Here is a 23,187-nt window from a genome sequence, read left to right as displayed (position 1 = left end):
ACTGTTTTCTGTTTGGTCAAACAAACACCAGGGGCCACATTGTCAGAGCAAGGACAAGGCAGCGGGGCCAGGAGAGAGGACAGGCAGAGGTGGAAGGGGAAGGATGTCCCTTTTGGCAGCAATAAGCCATCAAATTGGTTCAGCTGTAACAGCTTCTGCAGCCTAAATTAAAATGATACAAGTCTGGAGTTTGCTGTGGCTTTACATTTTAGTACAATTGCTATATTTTATATTATTGATGAAAGTATTCCAAAAAATGCTAGTTTAAGCAAGGCTACATATAAATAATTGAAATGGAAACTGATTCTTTAAACATTAAGTTTCCAAACCTGAGAGTTCAGCAATTCTCCTGAAGAACAATCTTTTGAAAACACTACCTTTTAATATTGTTATCTTTTCTCTTCAACTCTACTAAAAAAACAAGTTTTTCCTCAAGCAAAAGTTTTATGTATCCTCTTCTCCCTTCCCCTTATGCACATTTGTAGCTTTTTGCAAATCCTCGTGCATTGGAGAAATTTCATGGGTATTCAAATATCAGACTAGAGAAAGAAAAATTATCACATACACTATATAAAATAACATACCGTGCAATATACATTGGAATATATGATATGACAGCAGTGATATAATTTTTAAAGAATAAATTCAGGAGAGTTATGAGGCCATCCCAAAGGAGTACTAACAGTACTAACTTAAACCACCCCATTATTATTTATTCTGTAAATTCCAAATGTTACCGAAAGACCGTCAGGAAAGTTTTAGAGTTTTTAAATCCTAAAGTTATTTCCAGCTCTCCTGCCTATGAAACCAAATGTTTTAGTTATCAAATGTTAAACATTGTAAGGCTCACAGGGAGCTGTAAAAACCTGTAATACCGATTGTGTAAAGCTTTTCTACAGTACAAGTCTCAGAACTTTGCAGTATATTATCTGAAACCCTGCCAGGGCTAGGAGCAAGTGCTATTTCCCACAGGAAAATTGTGAATTTACCCCTTTCCCATATTGTAAAGACTTGGCTTTGCAAGGTTATGTGACAGTAGTGTATAAAATCCCAGTATTTTTATGGTTAGAAATACTGTTTGGCCAGTAATAAATTTTGCCCACCTAAATTGTATATTTGGGTAATTTATGATATCTGTCAGCAGCCTCAAAGTATTTTATTTTCTGTTTAAAACCATATATATTAGCCTTCAAAATATTATAACCACCAATCTGATCTTCCCTTATTTTGGCTCTTCGCTCATGCCTTAGTGCATGAATTAAAGTATGAATCAGTGTTTTTAAAAAAGACATTTCCTTTTTCCAGAAGATCTTAGGCATGGAAGATTACAACTGGGGGATGGGGGGCACACAGCTGTTATTCTTCCTTGACTCATTACTGATGTCAGTTTGAGAACTAAAGAAATGGTATCACAAGTCCTCCCTAAAGCAGCGGCTTCTGAGTTCCCAGTACTGTAATACTACTAAGGTAGGGCTCTTAGTTGTAGTGTAAGTACTGGTTAATGCTTCTGTTTCCTCACTGTGAGTACTATTAAACGAGTTAATAAAAATACTGTTACCAGCCTATGCTATTTTTTTCTCATTCTGTTATCTAATGGGATGCTGCATCAGTGGGATATAGATAGCAATAATTTAAAAATAAGTTAACTCAAAAGGTAGACAAAACCTTTGAAAGCTACTACAAACACTGATAAAAAGCATTTACCTCAGTCACTCTTCACAGGTGCACAGGCTACAAAAGTGAGCTGCACCAGTTGAGATTTGGACCCCTATTCTTCAGAAATCAATAAACGTGATACTGATATATATAACAAGTACTTTGAGAGCTTCAGAAAATACAGTGTTAAGAATCCTCATTACTGTTCCAGCTGTATCCTCCACACAGCTAACACTCATGGCAAAGCAGAAAAAGAAAGTCCACATGCATCAGCGTGGCCACACTGATGCTGCGGTAGAAGCTTCTGCTTTTTGGATTCTAACATACATTAATACAGAATTTTGCATTCAAATATCAGAACTGGCATAATTCAATTAGCTTGGCATCATCTTCTTGTTACCATTCTCTTTGTGTTTTGACCACCAAAAAAAAAAAAAAAAAAAGCCTCAACAAAATTCAGCGCACCTCTCCACATAGTTCTCTACCATAAAAATGCCCTGTTGAGATGAAGGGAGAAGAGTGCCATTCTGCAAAAATCGCTGCTCCCAGACTTTGTATAAAGAATTATAATGAAAGTAACATTTCCCAAACATTTCAACTGTTTCTCCCCATAAGTTACAACATATATAAACTGATATATGCAGTTATATGTAACTGTAACTCCCTTCTAACAAAACAGGATTTCTCATAAAGGACACACAATGCTCTCTATGACCTTTTATTTTTAATCCAGTGTTCAGGAGCATTTGCAACAGCTACGCTTTGTTTTAATTTCAGGTCACTGGAGAAGTAGGAGACTAAGAAATAAGAACCGCCACACTAAGGAAGCCCAAACATCTGTCTGGCTCAGCAACTGTCTCCCTAAGCATCGGTCTCAGAGCGCAGCCACCACAGCAGCTACAGGTACTCTTCCTCCTCAGATATCCTCCTTCGCCATCACCGAAACAGTGACTGCAGGAGCCCGTGAGCCAGCGCTCTCTGCAAAGCCCTGTATGTGCACTCATCACCGATACCAGAGCTCCCATCCTCGCTGCTGAGCTGGCACGTTCAGGCCCTGACTGCACTGATATTTCTCTGCCCACTCCGCTTTGCTGCCACATTTCACGAGCTCCAGAGAAAGCTTCCCTGAGAGAGTCTGATGACTTTGAAGACAGATACGAAGCATGCAGTCCGAAAGCAGGCGGGGAAGGAGACTGAAGTCTGTATCTGTTCTATCAGCACTGCTGTTATTTTGGCTGGAAAAGCAAAAAGCCACCAGCAGCTCTGCTATGATTAAGAGTGTTTGTTTTGCAGCTTGCTCTTAATGACTGGAGATCTCTTCAGGCTGCTTGGCACACTTCTCAGACCCTACTCATTCTCTCTTTTCTCAAGGGAGAAAGAAGTGAAGCAAGATTCTACTCTCACATTCATTTTTGATCTAGAATGCAACTTGAGTTATTGAAATTAAGTTAATTATGTTTACCAAGAAACAGCCTAAAGCATTTTAAAGAATTATTATAGTGAAAAAGAGCAGTTGCACAGCAAGGTGTTCAGAGCCATTCCAGTCCATGCTTGTTTGACAGCTGCTCATACATATGAGAAAATTTCATCCTGTGCTTGCTTTACTGAATTTTGCGACTTAGGAAAGTTATTTTGGAAAGCTAAGTGTGGGAAAAATAAACATAAGAGTTTCCTGGATGTTAGTTCCAGGCTAGTTGTATCTGCTAACTATTCATATATGAGCAGGGAGCATAAAGTTCTCTACTTCAAAACAAATTCATTGAAGAATAGTATGCTTTTGTAACAATATTTGTATTTTGGAAAATTGTAGCACCAATTATGATGCCAGACAGACTCATTCCATGAATCACATATATGTATTTACTCCTGTAAAACTGAGTCCGACCATTAGTAAAAATCTAGTAATATTCCTAGAGACCAGTGTCGTAGTTATTTTATATTGTTAACTCAGTCAGTCCTTGAACAGCCCTGAAGAAAAGCTGTGATCCCAGCTGATAAGGAAAAATACAGTACATGTCTGCTGACTGAATTATTAAAATAATATCCCTTAGGAGAGAAGATATTTTTGCTTTATAGCATGTGTGTATATCCAAGCCAAATTCTCAAAGGCTGTAAAAGGATACAGGAGACCATTGTGCAGTATTCAGTGTCTATATTAGACTAAACCAGATGTACTGAAGTTTACAATACAGGTAACTTTTCCTCTCCTGTAAAAAACAAACAGAAAACAATACCTACCTATCTCAAGGTATGATATAAAAATTAACATATGTTAAGTATTTTTAATACTGATTTGTATCCAAAAAAAGACAATCCTGACTGTAGGATGAGTTTGGTTTTCAAGTTCCTAGCTGGTATACCAACAGAAAACAACTCCTCCTAGGAGGCTGGGACCGGGAGAAGCTCAGATCACTTGATAAAACGGAGAGTTTCAGAATAGAGTCATCAGCTTTCCGTGCCACTACCCAATTCAGCTATTAGAAAAACAAAGAGGAGGGTGAAGGGAGTGTATCCTATGCTCCTTGACCAGCTCAAACTTGCCTGTGCTCCTAAAAGCCTACCCTTGCTCATCACCATCATCATTTAAAGGAGACTGTAGCATACGTATGTCATTATGTGAAAACAGAGTGTTTGCTCTACCCTGCAAAATCAAAGACATACAGCATCAAATGACATGTGAAGGGCAAAGATTTGAAACCACGATTTACGCAGCAATAGAGCTCTGGAGACGTTTCATCTCAGATTTGCATTTCCTACAAATCTTTATCCTACAAAAAGTCTTTCTAAGTACTTCTTTGGTTTGCTATTATCTTGATACCTGAATGCCTCCCAAGTTTTATGGATTTATTCCCATAAACCTGTGGATGAAGCAGAAATACTGTTGCTGCCATACAAGGCAAGGGACAAAGAAATTAGATAATCTGAGTGAGAGAAAAAGTCAAAGGCAGTAACTGATGTGTAAATGGTGTCTCAGTGACAAGAATGCACTTCCTGTGTCTACAAATATTTTTATTTATGCATCTACTCCTTTTGTCTGTTGACATTTATTAAAGAACTATGCAACAATAAAATCTTGCAAAAAATTGACCCTGCACTTGTTAATACACTATTTTGAAATTTGTTCAAAGTTTTAAAAATAGGCATCAAACTGATATCCACTGTGTCAATCATCTTATACTGGTATCTCTAGCACACCACTTTCTGTTCTTCTCTATGATCATCCTCGATGTGCATTAATTCTGAAGATATCACTGTTAAAGTCAGTGTATGTTTGTCATACAGAATCATACATAAGTACATACATTGTAAATATAAACCAAGATGAGAATGTATATTATAAGGGAAGAAGAAAATCTCTGGACTTCTGAAAACTTTGATTGGAATACATAAGACTCAAAGAAAGGAAGAAATTAAAATGCTTTTAAATTATTAAAAGTATCCCCTTCTCCCCAAAATACAAAACAACAATCACTTCAACATGTTTAAAAGAGGATGTTAAAAATAAAAGGTAGTGAAAACGAATGGGAATAATTCAACAGCCTTAGATACATTTGTATTACAGTAAAAAAATGAAATGAGTATTCCTCTATGGATTAAAAGGAAAGAAATTATTCCTAATAGGCTTGCATAACCTCCTTCAAAATTGTTCATTTTGACAAGAGCTAAGAGTGGAGCTAATTAACACTGCTTTCCACTATACACTACTCCATAATTGTGGAAGAGAATCCACCACAAATTCTGTACTTCAAACAGTTGAATACACATAAAGGATTGCCACTTTTATGAAAGCAATTCATTGGAAAGGAGCTTTCACTTCACTGGAAACAAAAATGAGTATGAAGAATCAACTTTCTTTTCTTGCAGAGTCAACCCAATCCATGACAAGTAATAAATCAGAAGAAAGCTATTTTTTTTAAATTGGTATTTCCTTTTCTACAAATAGTGTGTTAACATTCCAAATATACCTTTGTTGCTAAAATCATCAATCAGCACAATTTCTGCCAAGTATTTCCTTGGTGTTCTCTTAATGACACTGTGAACTGTCCTCATGAGTGTGGACCATCCTTCATTATGGAAGACGATGACAACACTGGAGGTGAGCAGGTTATCATCATAATGCCAGTATTTGCACCTGTAAAAAGATTTTAATTTATTAGTTTTGATATTAGATTTACAGAACTGTACAATAACACATTTGCACAAATGAAATCTTCACTGATGGCTATACTTCAGATTAAAGAAAAACAAGATAAAAAATGCATACCTTAATGTACCTTAAGTGCATCATAGACATACAAGGCCCAAATAGCAGCCTGCTGCCAGCCAGCAAGCCTTTTTTCCTCCCAAAAGAGGTAGGACATAGCTGGTGAGCAATGAATGCTGCCCAAACCGCTACATGCTTCCTCCTGCACATGCATATGGCATTGCACAGACCCCAAGAGACAGCGCTGCTACCACCACCCCGCTACTTTGGCAAAGAAAAGGGGAAGAAAAGTCCAAAATTGTGGCTTCCAAGATGGGATTCCCCTTCAAAACATAAGGTTTCACAGTTAGGATGGACTGACACAGTAAGCTGTCTCACCTGCTACATGACACACAACAGGATAGAGCTGGGGGTTTTTAAGCCCCTTTAAGTAAGGTAGTCGGATTTAAAGAACCCAGTAAAACCATACTTGCACAACTTGTCCATAAAGTGTTTCTGTTTGAAATATACTGTCCGCAAGCAGAATGTGCATAATTAGCAAAATTACAAACACAATTGTGGTGAGACAATCAAATGTGGTTAATTTCTGCCCTTTCACAACAAAATACACTCAAACCTAGTAGTTTTGCTAGAAGTGCAGCAGCAGCAAGTGAAATGCTCGTCAGCCATACTGCATAAAACCATCTGCATTTGTAAAATCTGGCAGGAAACCAGAGCTGCTTAGGGAGAAAATGTAATCTTATGGCAATCAAGAAATTATCTTTAATATTTACTATTCAAGTTTAAGCTTTCAGGTATAACCAATGATAGATGAAAAAACCCCAGCAAACCCATCCAGCCCTCCATTCTCCTACTAAAAATGTAGGGTCACACGTTTCACCGGATCTAACAAGGTAACAACTTTGGCCAAATTAGTGTAACTATACATATTTTTAAAATTAACATTAAAAAATGGTCTACCAAGGACCAGTTTCAACCCTGGCCCAGTATCAAAGGGTCTTTTTTTGGGGGGGGGGGGGAGGCAGAGAGAGACCTCAAACAAAAATGGTGCAGAAAACTCAAAGGAATAAAAGTGACAAGTTTCACACTGAAAGACCACGTAATTTTAAGAAAAGGCCAAGAATTTAGAGCTCATTTGAAACTGTAATGCCTATTTAAAATTTGCTAATAAATGCTATCACAGTAATAAACAACATACATTTTGATCCAAATAAAGTTTCTGTTCCCTTACAAATGCATAGAATGGACATTCAAGTAACAGGCTCAATCAAGCATGTGTCTGGTTATAATATAAATCTTGTATCTTATTTCTTAGCTAGCACGACAGATCACAGTTGGCATCCATCTAATGTACAATACTGACTACCATCAAGACAACAGTGACATAGAAAGTGTGACTATTTCCTCTGTTCATTCCTATGAAGCTTTTCAATTTAAACAGCTGTACTGGTAAGTTCCAACTTTGTGGGCCATGGAAAAGCACTTTTATATCCATTTAAAACATTCTGCTTTTCAATTCCACTGTGCTGCCTTTTTTGTTGTTGTTGTTGTTGTTAAGGAAATATAGAATCCACCTTGTCCTTCCCTTTCTATACCACTGTTCACTACCCAAGCAAGACAGCTTCAAACCGTCTCTCTGTGTATTCTCTAAACAATGTCACTCTCTTTGAATCCTTTCTATTTCTGCTATCAGTGTTATACAGACAGCGCTCTATATCACAAGAACCAAATACTCTACACAAGGACATGTCATTAAATGCACATTATGGCATAATCATTTCCTTCTTTTGTTTTTCACTCTGTACATATCCTCATACTTGGCTTGTTTTTCCATCCATTGATGCATACTACAGAGTTTTTCACATAAAATGTCCAGAAAGTTTCAGATCTTTTTTCCTGAGCAATTACAGGTGATTTAGAAACAAGCAATATGTATAAGTAATTCAATCCACACTTTCCAATATTCATTAAATCACATTTATCAACAACACATTTCATTTGTAATTGTAATGTCCATTTACCCAACTGTGTAACTAAATAAGACTGGACAGTCTCCCCCAGTCACAACCAATTCAGGTAGTTTTTTAGCTGGAAATTTTTCTGTCTGATCACTAGCCCCCTTTTCCAAATATAGCAATACAATTCCTATTATAGAACAGAGACACATACTGCTTTTAATTTCAATGGGCAAAAGATTAAGGAGTTTATTCCTTTCCTTCATCTTCCAGCAAGTAAAGTCTCCACTAGCCAGAATCTGGCTTTTCAGATATACCTGTCTTGTGGTATTATTCTTGACAAATGCAGACATTGAAATTTACAGATGCTCAAACTTCCACATTTATATTTCTCTCTATACAACAAAGAGCTTAAGCGCAAAGAATCATTCCTGTGTTTGAAAAGAAAAATGTTCTGAAACTAAAGTCAAACCTCAAAAAAAAAAAAAAAAGTAACAGATATCTATAGGTATTTAAACAGCACTTCTTTGGTCAAGAAGGAAGAATTTCCCTTATTATAAGGAAACAACATCAATTCTTCACCTATTGGGGAAAAAAATTAAAATTGGTAGAAACACACTATTAATTTTGTTCCTGTGGGAAATGAAAATTACAGAGTCAAAAAGCGCTAAAGTTAAGACCTAACTAACGATAAGGCCTTTTCTTTCTTAATCATGCTTGATGTAAGCAACCTCTGAAATGGCATGATCTCTAAAAGCCTGGTTTACTGACTCCAAGATCCTCCATCTCGATTGTTTTTTTTGCCTGAACTCGCTGCAGCTAATCATATTCATAAACTATGAACATACAAGTGCTAGACTGACTTTTTAAACTGCATTATTCGGGCCACTAATGCATTCCTTTTATAAATCCTTCTCAAAAGATTTCAACTGATTTCAAATTGTAATACTTCAGTTTGTAGCACAAGCATTTAAGCTGTTGACAACTATCAGCCCTCTGCAGAGATAAAATGGGTATGCTATCTAGGTGCATCAAGTCAGTTGTTTGAGGAAATTTTTTCCATTGCATGTTTAGTAACAGATTAAAACAGAACTGTGTTCTGTTTTACATATATATTCTTGTGGGTTAAGTTTAGTGATTTAGTTATATTAGAGTGCATGATAAAGAGGTGTTTTTATGCCAAACTGGAACGCCAGCTGAAGGCCAGTCAAAAACTCCATGGAAAGATAGCAGAAAGTAACAGTACATTTGCCTCACAAGAGAGGGCAGTATCTGATATAGGTTGCATTGTGCTGCTGACCTCCATCATCAGAAGTTCCGAAAAGAAACTTTTTTGCTCTTCAATTAAAAAGACAATGATTACATTTCAGATTGACAAAACTTTTTCATTTCAACAGACAAAAGAAACAAAGCAAACACTACAAACAAACCAAAACATTTTGCTTGCTTATTTTTTCCTTTTCCTGTAGATAAGTAATATTTAGGAATAAAATGGTTAACCGCATAAGAACAAAAAGATACTAAGTAGCTTAACATCATTTAAAAAACCCCAACTGATTACAAAAGCTTGAGTAGTACAAAACATCTGTTTGCAATTTAAAGGCAATTTGAAAGCATTTTTGCTCTGTATTTAATATACTGTTTAAAACATAAAAATAGAGGTCTAGATGGGTTTTTCCTACATATCCAACTTAATTCCTGAAGACCTATCATCACATTTTACTTTTTAAACTTGAAAAATCTTGTTTGGCTAAATGTGCCACTTGCAAGCCATAACAACACTACATATATACTTCTAGTAAGATCAGAATTTTAGCCTTTTCCAGAGACTTGATTTCACTTCTTGGACAGTCAACATAGTGACTCATCATCAAGCCCCTAAGCAGTAACAGCCTACAATAACTTGTACATACAATTTCATCTCTTAGCTTGCATTGAGAATTAGAGGTTTGAAATATAGTAGTAGCTCTAAATATATGCGGTTAACGCCTATTATCTGTGGCAATTTTTCCAAAAAATGTGAACTTTATTCAATTATTTGGGTGCCAAAACCAAGGGCCTGCATTTGCTCTTTTCCTTCAAATCCACAGAATGAATTTGGGAAGAACCTGTCTATGGAGCAGCAGTGACATCCAGTGGTTGGTAAAATAAACACCAGGTAACTATGCATGCATTTTCCTTGTATGTGAAGGTGAATTTTACACTACTAATTTACCTATAAATTTTAGAGTCCTGAAAGAAAAATAAAAAGCCTAAGTTTGCAGCCTCTCATGTTTCAATTTTGAAAGATAGGATCAAGTGCATACGGCAGTCCAGCGACCATTCAGGCAAAAGCTGCAGCTATTTAAAACTGGCATGGGGCAATAGCTTCAAAGTACAAAGGAGACTGTGACAAAGAGGATTGAACGACTTTTCAACCTCTAACTTCATCCTCTAGATACCGTTTCCTGCCCACATACTGTAGCATGGTACCCTTTCAGATGTAGCCTGCAGGACAACAATTGTGGTGATATGTGACCCAAAATAAGCTTAAAAACAAACAAACAAAAAAGAAAATCAAGAAACAAAACAAATATATATATATTTTTTGAATTATTATCAGTACAACTGAGAGGATAGCATGTTGCAAGAGACAGGCAGGAAAGAGAGCACTACTTAAGCTGATGTTGCCACTAGACACACATTTCCCGACCCTGTAACCACTTAAGGTATGGGGCAAGAACAAGCTGAAGTGTATGCATCTGTGAAAGAGCAGCAGCACTTTCCCTAAGCAACACTGCAGGGAAGCACAGAGCTCCTTTAGCCTCCTTCCCTCTAGAGAGCAGATCCTAAGTGAAATGAATCATTAGTTTCAGACCAGTCCACAAATAAAAACTGGTATTACTGAGCAAAAACACAAACTGATGTCTCACTGGAATGAGAAGAGACTTTTCAAGGGAGCAGTAGCAATGTAGTAGAGAAACTGAGTAACACTACTTCTGACTATTAGTTTGCATATAAATTATTCCTTCTCCCTCTCCAGCCCATCAGCGCGCACAGTCCCAGGGACTGTGTCACACCAGGGTCCCTTTCCCTGGATGGCAGCTGAAATCATGCACCAGTCGCTGTGGGAGAGCACCCCGTAAGCCTCTGCACAAGAAGCTGGAGATCTGGACTGGAGCTCTCCTTGCCCAAGGAAATTTCTGCTCGTCCAGCTAAAGTACCCCAGGCATGAGGCCCCTGACTTTGGCTTGCTCCTGTTGACCTCCTCCTGGCCCCACAGATCTGATCGCGGGTGTACAGTCCAAGGACTGCACGTTAGCAATCCCTGTTAGCAATCACCTCCGTGGCAGATGTAGGCTCAAATTTCCTCAGGCTAAAAAAAGCCCAAGCTATAGGCTGCTGCTTCTAGAAGAGCACTCCAGCCATCAAGCAAAAATGCAAGAACTGAGCAATGACAGCACCATGACAGCCATTTAAACGAGTGAGCCCTAATCAGAAAGATACTTGTACTTAGAGGGCAATTTGAGATCTTGAGCTCAAGTGTTTATCATATAATCTTGAATTTCTAAATTCCCTAGCATACAAGCACTTAAATGCTATGGAACAGTAAAAGAGCATGCAGCCACAACCAGCCTTCCTTCCTGAAACTATTTTCCTTGGGTCAGATACCGAACTAGCATAGTGTTTACCAAAGGTGCATCAGGTCTCTCTCTGCATTTTGTCCCTAATATTAAAGCACTATTCTTGCGTACTCAGAACAAAATGCAGCAGCACAGATTTCTCTGAGACAGCAGGTTGCCGTCATTGCCATTGAATTCCTGTAACTGCTCCAGGAGACAAATCCTAAGAAGCACTAATCAGTTCCATTTCAAGCTGAGCCCTGAATCAGTAAAAAGCTGAAGGTCTCAATCTAGCATTTATATTATCAAGTCTTTGTGAATGTGTAATTAAGACATTAAAATGATAAGCTCTCCTTTGCATTAATATAAAACTCTTTGCATTAATATAAAACTGCTCACAATTTTAAATTGTATTTTAAGTTGTATTTCATGTTTATAGCGGTTTGAGATTATACACCACCTGCTGATAATTGTTTTGTAGTGCTTGTACTTTTCTCACACTTTGAGCTGCTCTAACAGAAACAGAGCTTAAAAAAATTGCCAGAAAATATTGATGAGATGCTAAAAACTTGAGGTATATGGCAATTCTTGCCATTTCTCCTACTAGGTAAGCACTGTTTAGGAAGTTACTACTCGATGCATTTGCCTATGTACAACTCAAAAGAATCCTAGATGTGCATAACTGGATTTATCAACCACTGACAGGTTTTACCTAATATAAGAAACAAAAGGCTAGAAAGGGGCAGCGGGTTCAGTCCCAAGGAAATATCTAATATTTCTACCGTGCCTCGCTCATCAGCTATTAAACCCTGAAGTTCCTGTCCATGCTCAGTACTGAATCACAATTTATACCATGTAAGTTTATTTAAATGCTTTAACATAATAAGTCTGGGTAACAGAAACATGACAGAGCATAAGGTATTCTAATTTTTTGGGTTTGCATTCAGATTACAATGCATTTGACAGACTGCTTCCTCCATTTGCCCCCAAATTTATATGAACAAGGACGGTGGTTGGAAGGCCACACAAACAGCTACAGGAAACGCCTCATACTGCTGCTCCCTCCCCACTCCTCCAAAGTCAAGGTTTAAGGTAGGACTCGAATACACCCCACCTGGAGACCTCCAAGTGCTGCGCTATACATTTTTTTGAAAAGGGAGTTTGTTTAGAGCTTAGTCCTCTCCTTTCAGACTGCACACATATAGGTAAGTAAATCTAGTTACAGATACCTTATCCAGTGCCTGTGTCAACTTCTTTCTGCTCTTAGGGCGAATTATTTATATGTTGAAATTTAAAATTCAGAATGCTAGCAGGCGACATTAAACACACATGGGATCTATCTTCAGGACAGTTTTCACTATTGGGAGCTGAAAAGTTAACAGAAAATGCTTGTTTTCCCTGAGGACAATGCCTGGAATTCTAAGCTGTCCCGACCACTAGGAGATGCTCTGACAAATACATCACTAATTATATTTTAAGCACTTTTTTTTTCCATCTAGGAATCTTGCCAACAGTAAGGCGGCTGATAACTTGCAGTCAAAAGCCTAGCCTTCTTGATTTAGTTTGACCACTATAATTCATCTGATCTCAATCCTAGGCCACAGTAAAGCACACAAAGATTTATGTGCATACTACAAAAATTAGTTTTGTTAGTTAGAGGACTGTTACAGTGTGCTGTAACACTTGAAGAAAAGATTTTTCCCAAGGAATCATGTGAAATGAAACCAAGTCCCTAATGCTCTATTTCCAAGGACACAGATAAGCTTTCAGTAATTACTGTTGGTATTTCATATAGCAGTATCAAATATTTAATTTGTACAGTGCTATAATTAAGCAATTAATCACATTCCTGAAGAAAGCAGGCTCCACTCCAGAGCTTTTCTGTGGAATCTCCTTAGTGATGACGTGATTGACTGGATAACTAAATGCTGTAGAGAACATATTAAATTCATGTTATTCACCCAGCATAAAAAGACCATCCATTTCTAATAAGCAGCCAAGATTAATCTGCCTTATTTAGCATCTTGAGTAATTGTTTATAACTAAAGACTTTTTTTTAGTGCTGGACTTGAAGGGAAATTTGATACAGCAGTCTGACATCTGTAATAACACTTGGACCAAATAAAAGGGCAGTCTTCACCAAACTACAACAGAAAAAATAACTTAAACTAACACATAGCTCTGTATGTGTGTCTATATTAAGTAAACTCAGAACTCTATTTTTGGCAAGAATTCCCTCCTCTGTTTGTAGTAGAAAGAGAGAGAGAGAGAAAAAAAACCCACTCCCTTCAAAACTACATTTATAATTTTAAGAACAAGCCAATTCTCATTCACTTTTGATTTGACTATCAAAATACTGTTTTATAAAAATGTTGAGAGTGATTACAAGGCTTTCAGAAGCCTTGTAATGAATTACTGCTTCTGATTCAGACTAGCTGTAAGAAACCTAACTATAATTTTTCCTACAACAGTAGGATTAGGTACAGCCTGGTATTTAAAAATAAGGTAACATTTTATTTTTAGAGAGTCATACACAATTTTACTATGATAAGCAACTGACATTTTAAAAGTAAAACTTGTAAAACATAAACAAGGTTAAAAGAACAGTTATCCAAAAATACATTTCTGTACACAAGGAACATTGTACTCAAGCAAGGAAGAGTTATTTTTTCAGATTTTTCAACAAAAGCTTTTTGCCATTAGTTTTGTTTAAAATAAAATGTTTATCTACAGTAACAGATCCAGTAATTCAAGTATGAATGTGTACAGTCCAGAGGACCTGCCCTGTAACAGCAATAATGTCATTAAAAGGGAAAACCAAAAGGGGACGATCCATGGAAGGAAAAAAACATTTTAAAATATTTGTTCTGCCATGATCAGACTGACAGATGTGTGGGTGATGCAGTTAAAATTCTGGATTGTGCTAGTGTAAAGACTGCAGTTATCTAATATAAAATTACTCTCTAGTGTACTTCCACCAGAACAACACAAACCATTGCCAGAAAATGCACACCACGTCTTACCATGAAAATAAAGGGGGTAGTAGGTTATGCCACAAAAGAGCAGCAAAATAGCTAGTCTCAATTCACAGCTTTTAAATAGCAGCTTATGAAATGTAGCTCTTGTCAGTAAATCACGCTAGAAATGCTGTGGTCAGATCGGTGCAGAACCTTCTAATCTGGCTGCAGCCTGAGGTATTTGGGTTACATACAATACAGCCAATACAGATACTGAAAAAAATTCAGTAACAGATTAATTTGTTTCATGTCATAAACATTCATATAGAGTCAGGGTGTTTCCTCTCCCAGTCAAACTAGTCAGGATAAAATTCTTGCAACATTCATCAAAAGAGGCTGCCCAAAAATCTAGCACAAATAGAATCATAATACTAAAACCCTCCAGGTCAATACAAGTAACTTGTAAGCAAGTCTTCTATTGGTTGAATAACAGCAGCATATCAAGTTTTAGCAAAACATGCTGAGTACTGATCCTTTCTTACAGCCAACATAGTTAATTATCCTGGAATAAAATTTGATCAACAGTATGAACATCCCTGGCTTAAGGGCTCTAAAATAACGTAATTTAGTTAACAGGACAGACAGAGAGTTTCAAAGGACATCACTTATGATATATGTTAAGAGAATGCTTCTTGAATTAAATTTCAACCCAAAGTGCAATATGAAACAAAAGAATGATCTAAGCCTAGCAAAGCATACACATGGGAAAAGCAGATGTGGATGGGGGCTGTTCTGAAGTAACAAGATTTCAAAAAGAAAACATGTGCTTTTTTCTAATGGTTCTGAGATAAAAGAAATTGCAGAGAAACTATTGTAACTAATGTACTGTAGGGTGGGTTTTTTTGTTTTGTTTTGTTTGGTTTTTTTTAGGAATAGAGATTCTCTGGAACAAGTCACATTGCTTTGGTCTTGTGTAACCAGGCGCAGCTCTTGAAATGGACCACACACACCATACTGCCTCTTCTCAGAGTTTCATAAAGATTCATCAGTACATCTGTCATCAGGCAGTTTTGTCTTCCTTTTTGATCCCCCCCCATCTTTTTTTTTTTAAATAAGGAAACCCATTATTAAAACGTTTCCCAACACCTGCCATGACAAGCTCATGATTTCAGGTGTTACACCTTTGCCAAAGGGCCCCAGGAAAGGCTGGATCTTCCAGGCCAACCTCCCCCAAACACAAGAATAGCCCATTGCCATGTGCAGGAAGCCACACGGGCATGGCAGAAAGCCAGCCTGGCCAAAAGGGGAACTCCTGACTCAGTTCAAATGCAAAAAGGAAGAATAGGAAAGGTAGAAGCGGGGATAGGCTGCCTAGAAGGAATACAGAAATATTGCTTGAGCAAATGCAGATAGCATTCAGGAAGGCAAAGCTCAGGTGGAGTTGAAATTCGTGAGAGACTGAAAGAGAAACAAGAAGGTTTATAGACAAAAGAAAAAAAATTAAAATGCAGATTCACTGCTGAATGAGGTGGGACCTAGTGTCAAAGGACACAGAAAAGACTGAGATACTCAACATCTTGCTTCCCTCAGTCTTTCTTGGCAAGGTCTGCTGTCACAACTCGCAAGTCCCCTGTGTCCAGCGGCAAAGTCTGCTGAAGTGAAGCAATATCCACTGTAGAGGAAAATTACGTTGGGGACCACTCCAAATGGCCGTACACAGCAAACTGGATAGGCACAAGTCCATGGGATGAGATGGGCTGCACCAAAGGGTGCTGAGGGAGCTTGCTGATGTCACTGTGAGGTCACTGTCTATCATTTTTGAAAGGTCCTGTGTGCTTGAGGGAGGTTCCTGAAGACTGGAAAAGGCAAATACCATGCCAGCCTTCAGAAAGGGCAAGAGGGAGGATCCAGGGAAATAGAGGCCAGCCAGCCTAACCTCAGCCCCTGGAAAGATTATGGAACATATCCTGCTGGAAGCTGTTCCCAAGCACATGAAGGACAAGAAAGTGATCGGGAAGAGCCAGCATGGTTTTATGAAGGGTACATCATGCCTGACCATGATGAAGTTCCTAACTCCAAAGAGCACCTTCTCCCCCAGCAATCCAGCTACTAACGATAGCCCCTGGGAATAAAAAGCATAAGGCTACCTCCTGCAAGGATTCATTTAAGGTAATGATGTAACAAACAAAATGCAATTTGACTCATCCTAGTCAGAATGAGGCTGATGCACAATGAGAGCATTTAACCCTGGGATTTGTACTAAATTCTTTCAAATATAGTGAGAATATTATACAGTGGTTTCTGCTTAGATAATCATATAGCAGAACTAATGCCTTCCATGAGAACTTAAAAAAGAATATATTTCACTGATTTGACATGACGGTTAACTACAGCCTTCATGCAAGCAAGCAGAAATTGGGCTTCTAAGAACAAAAATCACTTCACATAAGTATGTATTTTAAACCTGTTGAACTGAAGGGCTGATCTCACAACAACATGTCTCTTCAGTTGTGCTTTTGCCCCCAGCTCCAAATGTCTCAGCCTCTCTGGCTAGTACTGTGCCTGTTTTGTCATTCCTTTAGCTTTATCATAGGAAATAATAAAACAGATTGGAAGAAATACAACAGGGGCCTGGCCCAAGGACTTGCTCAGCATCTCACATCCTGAGTCATGAGACTGAGAGGGCACAGACAATTTATTTATTGTTTCCAGGTGGAAAGAAGGAGAGAATATCTGGATTTACTGAATTACTAGACAACGGTGAAAAAAGAAGAGCTTCAGCACCTGGTTGAGAAAATGGTGTAGAACAGCATACTTTAAATTCATTAGTACCTGGGGAAATTTTTTGAATTAATTAACTTTATCCAGGAAGGATTGCCTTCTCTAAAATAAATCAGAACCAGATCACCGCAGCTAAAATACTACAGGGACCTTTTAGCAAGCGGGCAAGGGGGAGCCACTGATACAACTGAGCAGAAGCACTGGCGATCCAACCAGGGCTGCAACAGCAGCTGTGATACCTACAGAGGAATCAAAGCACTTGAGAACATAGAAAACATAAGCAGGAGACTTCCGTTCTCTCAGGAGACATAGTAAATATAAATCATACTCCAGAGATGAATGCTTTAGGCACCATTAGTTAGTGTTTCCAGGGAGCAGCAAGTCAGAGAACACACAAGAGAAGAAACAAGTTTTTTTAGTCCTCAGCACTATGTGGAACTCAGTTAAAGATATAACTATTTAGGAGACATTCTGTAGTTATAGCCATAGCACAATCAAGTTCCAACACCAAGAAGAGGTGTCCTAGTAACACTTCCTTTTGAAAAGAGGAACTATATAGAAGTGAGCAGGCTTGTTAAAAAGAAAAAGATAAAATGCTTTCAGGTAGCAAAGAGGTTTTTTGAAAGACATCATAGTAGAAACTGAGAGTAAGTGTTTACCATTAATCATAAAAAACAAAACAAAACAAAAAAACCCCACACACTAAAAAGGAACTAGGAAAGCCAGCATCATCAAAAACCAGATACTGTTAGCAGTAAAAAAAGACATTCTTCAAACACACTGGGTGATGTCCAAAAAAGGAAAATAAAAATGAGTACTAATTCAGGCAAACTGAATGTAAATAATAAGGCAGATGAAAAAGAGACCTTGAGAAATATAACGTACTGACGTATAAAAGCTGCTATTGAAATATTTTTAAAACATCAGAAGTAGGACACCTGCCAGAAAGTCTGGTGGGGTGATAGATGATCCAAATGAAAAAAGACCACTTCAGAAGGTAAAGTTACAGCAAGAAACCTAAATTAGTTATTTCCATTGAACTCTTAACAACGACCAATGCCACATACTTAGGGAAGAGTATAAGAACAGGGCAAGCATACAGCAATACTTCCCAGTATACGCTTCTATCTTCAGCTATCCAAAGCTTAGGGACTTCGTAATACGGAGATAACAGACAATATCTGTATGATAGCTTTTATTGGATTTTTCTGCTATGAGCAGTCTAATTGCTTTTTTCTTTCTTTATACACCCAGTATTTCTAGAAGAATGCAACACAAATTGACAAACTGTTGTGGCATATAACTTCTACTGACACCAGCCTTGTTATCGAAAGAACGTAAGGAGGAAAATATGACATCAATTTTTATAAAAGGGCCCTGGGGACCCAAAAAATTGCAGACTAGTAAGTCTGACGTCTGTGCTGAATAGAAGCTATAACAAAGAACAGAATTAGTAAACCACAGAAATAGCTGTTGTGGAAGAAAGCCATGCCACAGAAACCTATTACAATCTTTTGAAGGAATCAAAAAAAGATATGGACAAGGGTGAGTCTATTAATAGAGTAACTGAACTTCTAAAAAGCCTTTGACAAGGTTCTTTCCCAAAGAACTTTGCTTGTAAAGAAATCAAAGTATGGTGGGATAAGATGGAAGATCTTCTCTTATATTAATAACCACTTAAGAAATAGGAACAAGTACACAATTTTTACACTGAAGGGAGTCTGTGACTGTAACACATAAGCATCTGTGCTGGGATCCCAGCTGTCCAACCCCTCTTCCAGGTCATTCTTGAACAATACAAAAACAGTCTTGGTAGCTATGCTTAAAACAACCGTAAAAAGCTGCAGAAAAATTCAAGGACACTAACCAGGCAAACAACAGGCAGGAGAACTCATCATGAGTGCAAATTTAATGTATAAGGAGTGTCAGAAGAAACTTACTGTATATATTCAGTGATAGAACCTAAATACGTTACTATCACTCAAAAAATCTTGGAGTCAAATGTGGACAGTTCTTTGAACATTTTAGCTCAGAGCTGATCAAAGGGCAAAGAGAATGGTAGGAATAATAAGGAGAGGAATACAGAACATTTATACAATGGCTTTGTGCAGATATCTATGATATTCCCTCAGCTGGAATACTGCATCCAATCACTCCACCTCGGAAATTTTAGTAGAAATAGCAAAGCTATGAGGGAGGGTGGCAAAGTAACAGAGGTACATGACCATAGCCATGAGGAGAGATTAAACAAACACCACATTCTTCAGCCTGGAAAAAGAGAAGTCATTGACTCAGGATGCCATGAATTCCAAAATGATATATGCACTTAAAAGACAAGTCAGTGCATAGGGAAAGGTCTATGAAGCATGACGATCCTGTTGCAATTTCTGGCTCAAGAAACCCAAGTCCACTGGTTGCCAGGGAGGAATACTTGCTCCATTCCTATATGTTTTCTTCTGAGCATCTGCTATTGGCCACAGCTAGAGACAGAGTATTGGAGAAAATGGATCTCTGGTCAGACCCTGTACAGCTTTATACTTAAACTATGGAGAAGAGGCTCATGTCTGAAACCAAAACCCAGTTTTTGTTCTCCCTAGAGCAATTCTGTTAAGATCTTTCCGGGAGGACACACCTTGTACCTGGCAGCATTCATGGCCAGCCCAGGTCTACTTTTTATTTCCCTAGCATGGGGTGTTTATCTTGAATCTAAGATCATCCGCAAACTTTACCTCTCTGTTTTTACATCGGCTACATCTCTACATAGACCCTGATCACAAAAAAACCATGGGACACCACGTAAAATGCAATATATATGACTGCTCTGAGAAGTAAAAGGCTGCCATCTACCTGCATAATAATAATTAAAAAAAAAAAGTTCAAAAACAGACAAAATCACCATGTATTAAGAAAAAGCTTTCTTTCAGAAACTATACAGAGGTTTTGGATAGGGCCTGATAAACTTGCTCCAACTTCTCTGCAATGAGAAATAAGGTGCGAAACCAGCAATGCTCTGATCTGAACTAGTTTAAAGCTCTCTTGGCCCCTCTGCAGAGTGCTAGAAGGCTGAAATGAGATGATGGTGTCTCTGAAATTTTGTATACAGACTTTTAGGTATCCCTATATGTTCTTGACTTTATTTAACCAAGCCAAATTCATTGTACGCCAATGGAAGCGCTTGGCTTCAACTTCAAAACAGACTAGTTAAAACACATGTAGACAGCTCTGAGGCAAGAGTATGCAGTACTGGCAAAAGCAATGTATTCTGATGTACCTGAAAAACTGTTTCAACACGCCACCCAACACTATTCCTCTCTACAGGGCACAACAAGAGTTAAGGCTTTTTATGGCAGCTGAGACTGCTCAGAGCCACCGGTAACGTTCCTACTCAATCAGTAAATGCAGTTGGCAATTCATCTTGGCAACGTATCTGACTCAAAGATACAAATCTAAACATAACAGGATCGAATCCTCCTTTATTGGTATTTCTTCCCTCTTCCCCTTCCAGCAGGGGCAAGCCCTACGGCTACATGATTTTTAAGCTGAGAGAGAGCATTCCTGCAGTACTATTTCACTCATATTACACTGCCTGGGAAAGCATTTGACATACTTCACTGAACAAATCTGATTGTTGAGACTGATGATGTTTAAGATTTTTTATGCCTGAAGGAGAAGGCTGAGGTGATGTATACCTGGATTTGAATGCCTCTGAACGAGTAACCCAGTCTCTGCCTGGAAGATCTTCCTCAATTAGCAATGCCAAGATTCTGGCAGCCAAAAAGGATGATTATACTTTTCTTTGGTAGGATTAAACTGAATGCTAACCAGTCTTACCATGCAAAAGGCTTCTGGACTTACTAAACAGAAATCAGTGGGAGGAAAAGGGAGGGAAAAACGGTGGGTCCAATCTGCTGTCTGCTGGTTCTCCCAAACACAGGCTGCTGCGTTCCTCCCCAGTATCAGGGAGAAGGGCAAGACAGTGAGTATGTTGATGCCTGGAAGCATATAGCAATATCAGCCAATCATAGCCTGCTTTTCCTCTCTTCTGCCTTTCCCAGGTGGCATGTGAAAGCCATAAAGCTTTAACCTATTTAGGGCAATTGCAAACATCCTGAGTAGTCAACAGACAAAACATTTGATATAATGTTGCCTGAGAGATTGTTTTGTTAATGTAGTTTCTAGTGTTGTTTTGTTTGCTTGTTTAAAATAGACTATTAAATAATAAAGCCTAACTTTTATTTGAGCTACTGGCTTTAATCCCCATGGAAGACACATCTGCAAATGTTATTTGGGAGGAAACAATGGTTTCTCCGGCTCATCTTTTCTGCTCTGCTTAGTCACATAGCTGTCCCTCCTATTCCTGAAAGTATGCAAAATACTTACTCAATTCTTTTGGGGGAATTTCTCTCTATAACTCTCCTTTAGATCAGCAGTAAAGATAAACTCAGAGATTATGCCAAAAATATTTCAGGAAATTATGGGTCTGGAACTATCTGGCAGCTCTCTGGTCCCCTCCACCTGCACCTTGGGAAAAGAGGGAGGGAGGAAATAATTGAGTTCTGCTGCCAAAGATATGGTTAATAGCTTGGACAGAGGCAGTCCGGTTCCCTCTTCATAAACCACATTGCCATTTCAGCCTTGCTGCCCTTGCAGAGAGGAGAACTAGGAGGGGAACGTGCTTCCATCTCCCTCCTCTCTCTAGGGAAGGCAGACCCAAGATGAACTCTGCTAACCTTAACTCTGATGTCAGCTTCACCCTGCTCAGTAAATCATAGCACCTCAAGAGGAAATAGTTTTCCTTTGTGAATTTTCTTAGTCCAGCCATTTCTTACAAAGGGGCTGCAGTGGCTGCAAATACCTCAGTAGAGGGAGCGGTATCTAGGGAATAACCTCTTTAAAGAAATCCAGGGCAGATTATTGAGATTATTTCTTCCCCTTCAGAAAACCTCTCCAGCACAGAGTTCCAACTGCTGGCCTCAGCGAAGGAAGAAACTGAAAGTGAATTTCAGGACACAGCTACTCGCAGCTGATAGACTCGGTTCTGTCCTCAAACGGCAAGCAGATGGAAACACCTGTAGTAAATCACCCAAGGAACATGGTGTGAAGAAAGGGGATTGCTGTACTCCGTATTTCACTCATTTCCAGTAGTAAATTCCAACAACGGTACACACAGAAGCATGAGTCAGACTACCAGCTGGCCAGTCCTGCCCGACCTCACGAAATGGAAAAACACTCTTTAGAGAAGGCCACTGTGGAGTCGCAGCAACCAACCACTGACCAACCAAACAGATCTACTGCCACAGCTGGAAACATGCCACCCTGAGCTTGGCACCAAATCCTGGGATTGGCATAGCTCCATAGCTAGGGGGGAGAGAAAAGTGAAAGCAGGCAAGTACCCTCCTTTTGTACTTAAATTCATACAGCTCCCCCTCCCCCAAATGCAAAACAATACCAATAGCAAAACCAAACAAACAGTTTGCTCAGAGACCTTTCCTTGAGATTCAACAAGGAAAATTATATCAAATGCAGACTAGCCTGAGAGCAAATTTGGCTCCAGCTTGTAAATTAAAGACTAGTAGAGACTGTGTAAACCTGTTAGTAATCATACTCATGGAGTAAATGTGAATATCTTCCCAAAATTCCCACACCCCAAACTAGATCACCCTCTCCAAAATCAAGTAAAAAATTAATTTTCTAAGATTGCTTTCTTGTTTATGACAAACACAGTGTGAAACTGCTAGAAGCCTACTCTGCCATCAGCCCCAAATTCTGCCACGATGGCAGATCTATACTTCTGCTAATGCAGGCAGTTAAGCAGAGCTATTTGGAGGGAATAATATTCTTTCATTTCAGTTCTCTCTCTCTTTTTCTTTGTGAGAGTTTTTGTGTTTTAGGGGCTTTTTTGTTTTCTTTTCCTTTTTAAGCGCTGGGGTGAACCCCAAACTTAACAATTAACTGTAGTATATGAACTTCTGCATGAAATAATAAAGAAAAAGCATTCTTAAAAACAAATCTTAAGAAGTTATAGATTAAAA

At 38.4% G+C, this 23,187-nt stretch overlaps 1 protein-coding gene across 1 annotated transcript in view; it reads right to left on the bottom strand.

Annotated features, from left to right (window-relative positions):
• GALNT7 (polypeptide N-acetylgalactosaminyltransferase 7) overlaps positions 1-23,187 on the bottom strand; it is a 76,079-nt gene that overhangs the window by 20,339 nt on the left and 32,553 nt on the right. The window contains exon 3 of the mRNA XM_067297906.1: positions 5,622-5,788. Within this exon, the coding sequence (XP_067154007.1) occupies positions 5,622-5,788 (167 nt within the window). The remainder of the gene's footprint in view (positions 1-5,621; positions 5,789-23,187) is intronic.

Source organism: Apteryx mantelli, chromosome 5 (genome assembly GCF_036417845.1).
Source record: "Apteryx mantelli isolate bAptMan1 chromosome 5, bAptMan1.hap1, whole genome shotgun sequence".
NCBI lineage: Eukaryota > Metazoa > Chordata > Aves > Apterygiformes > Apterygidae > Apteryx > Apteryx mantelli.
This window is presented reverse-complemented; position numbering and strand designations above follow the sequence as displayed.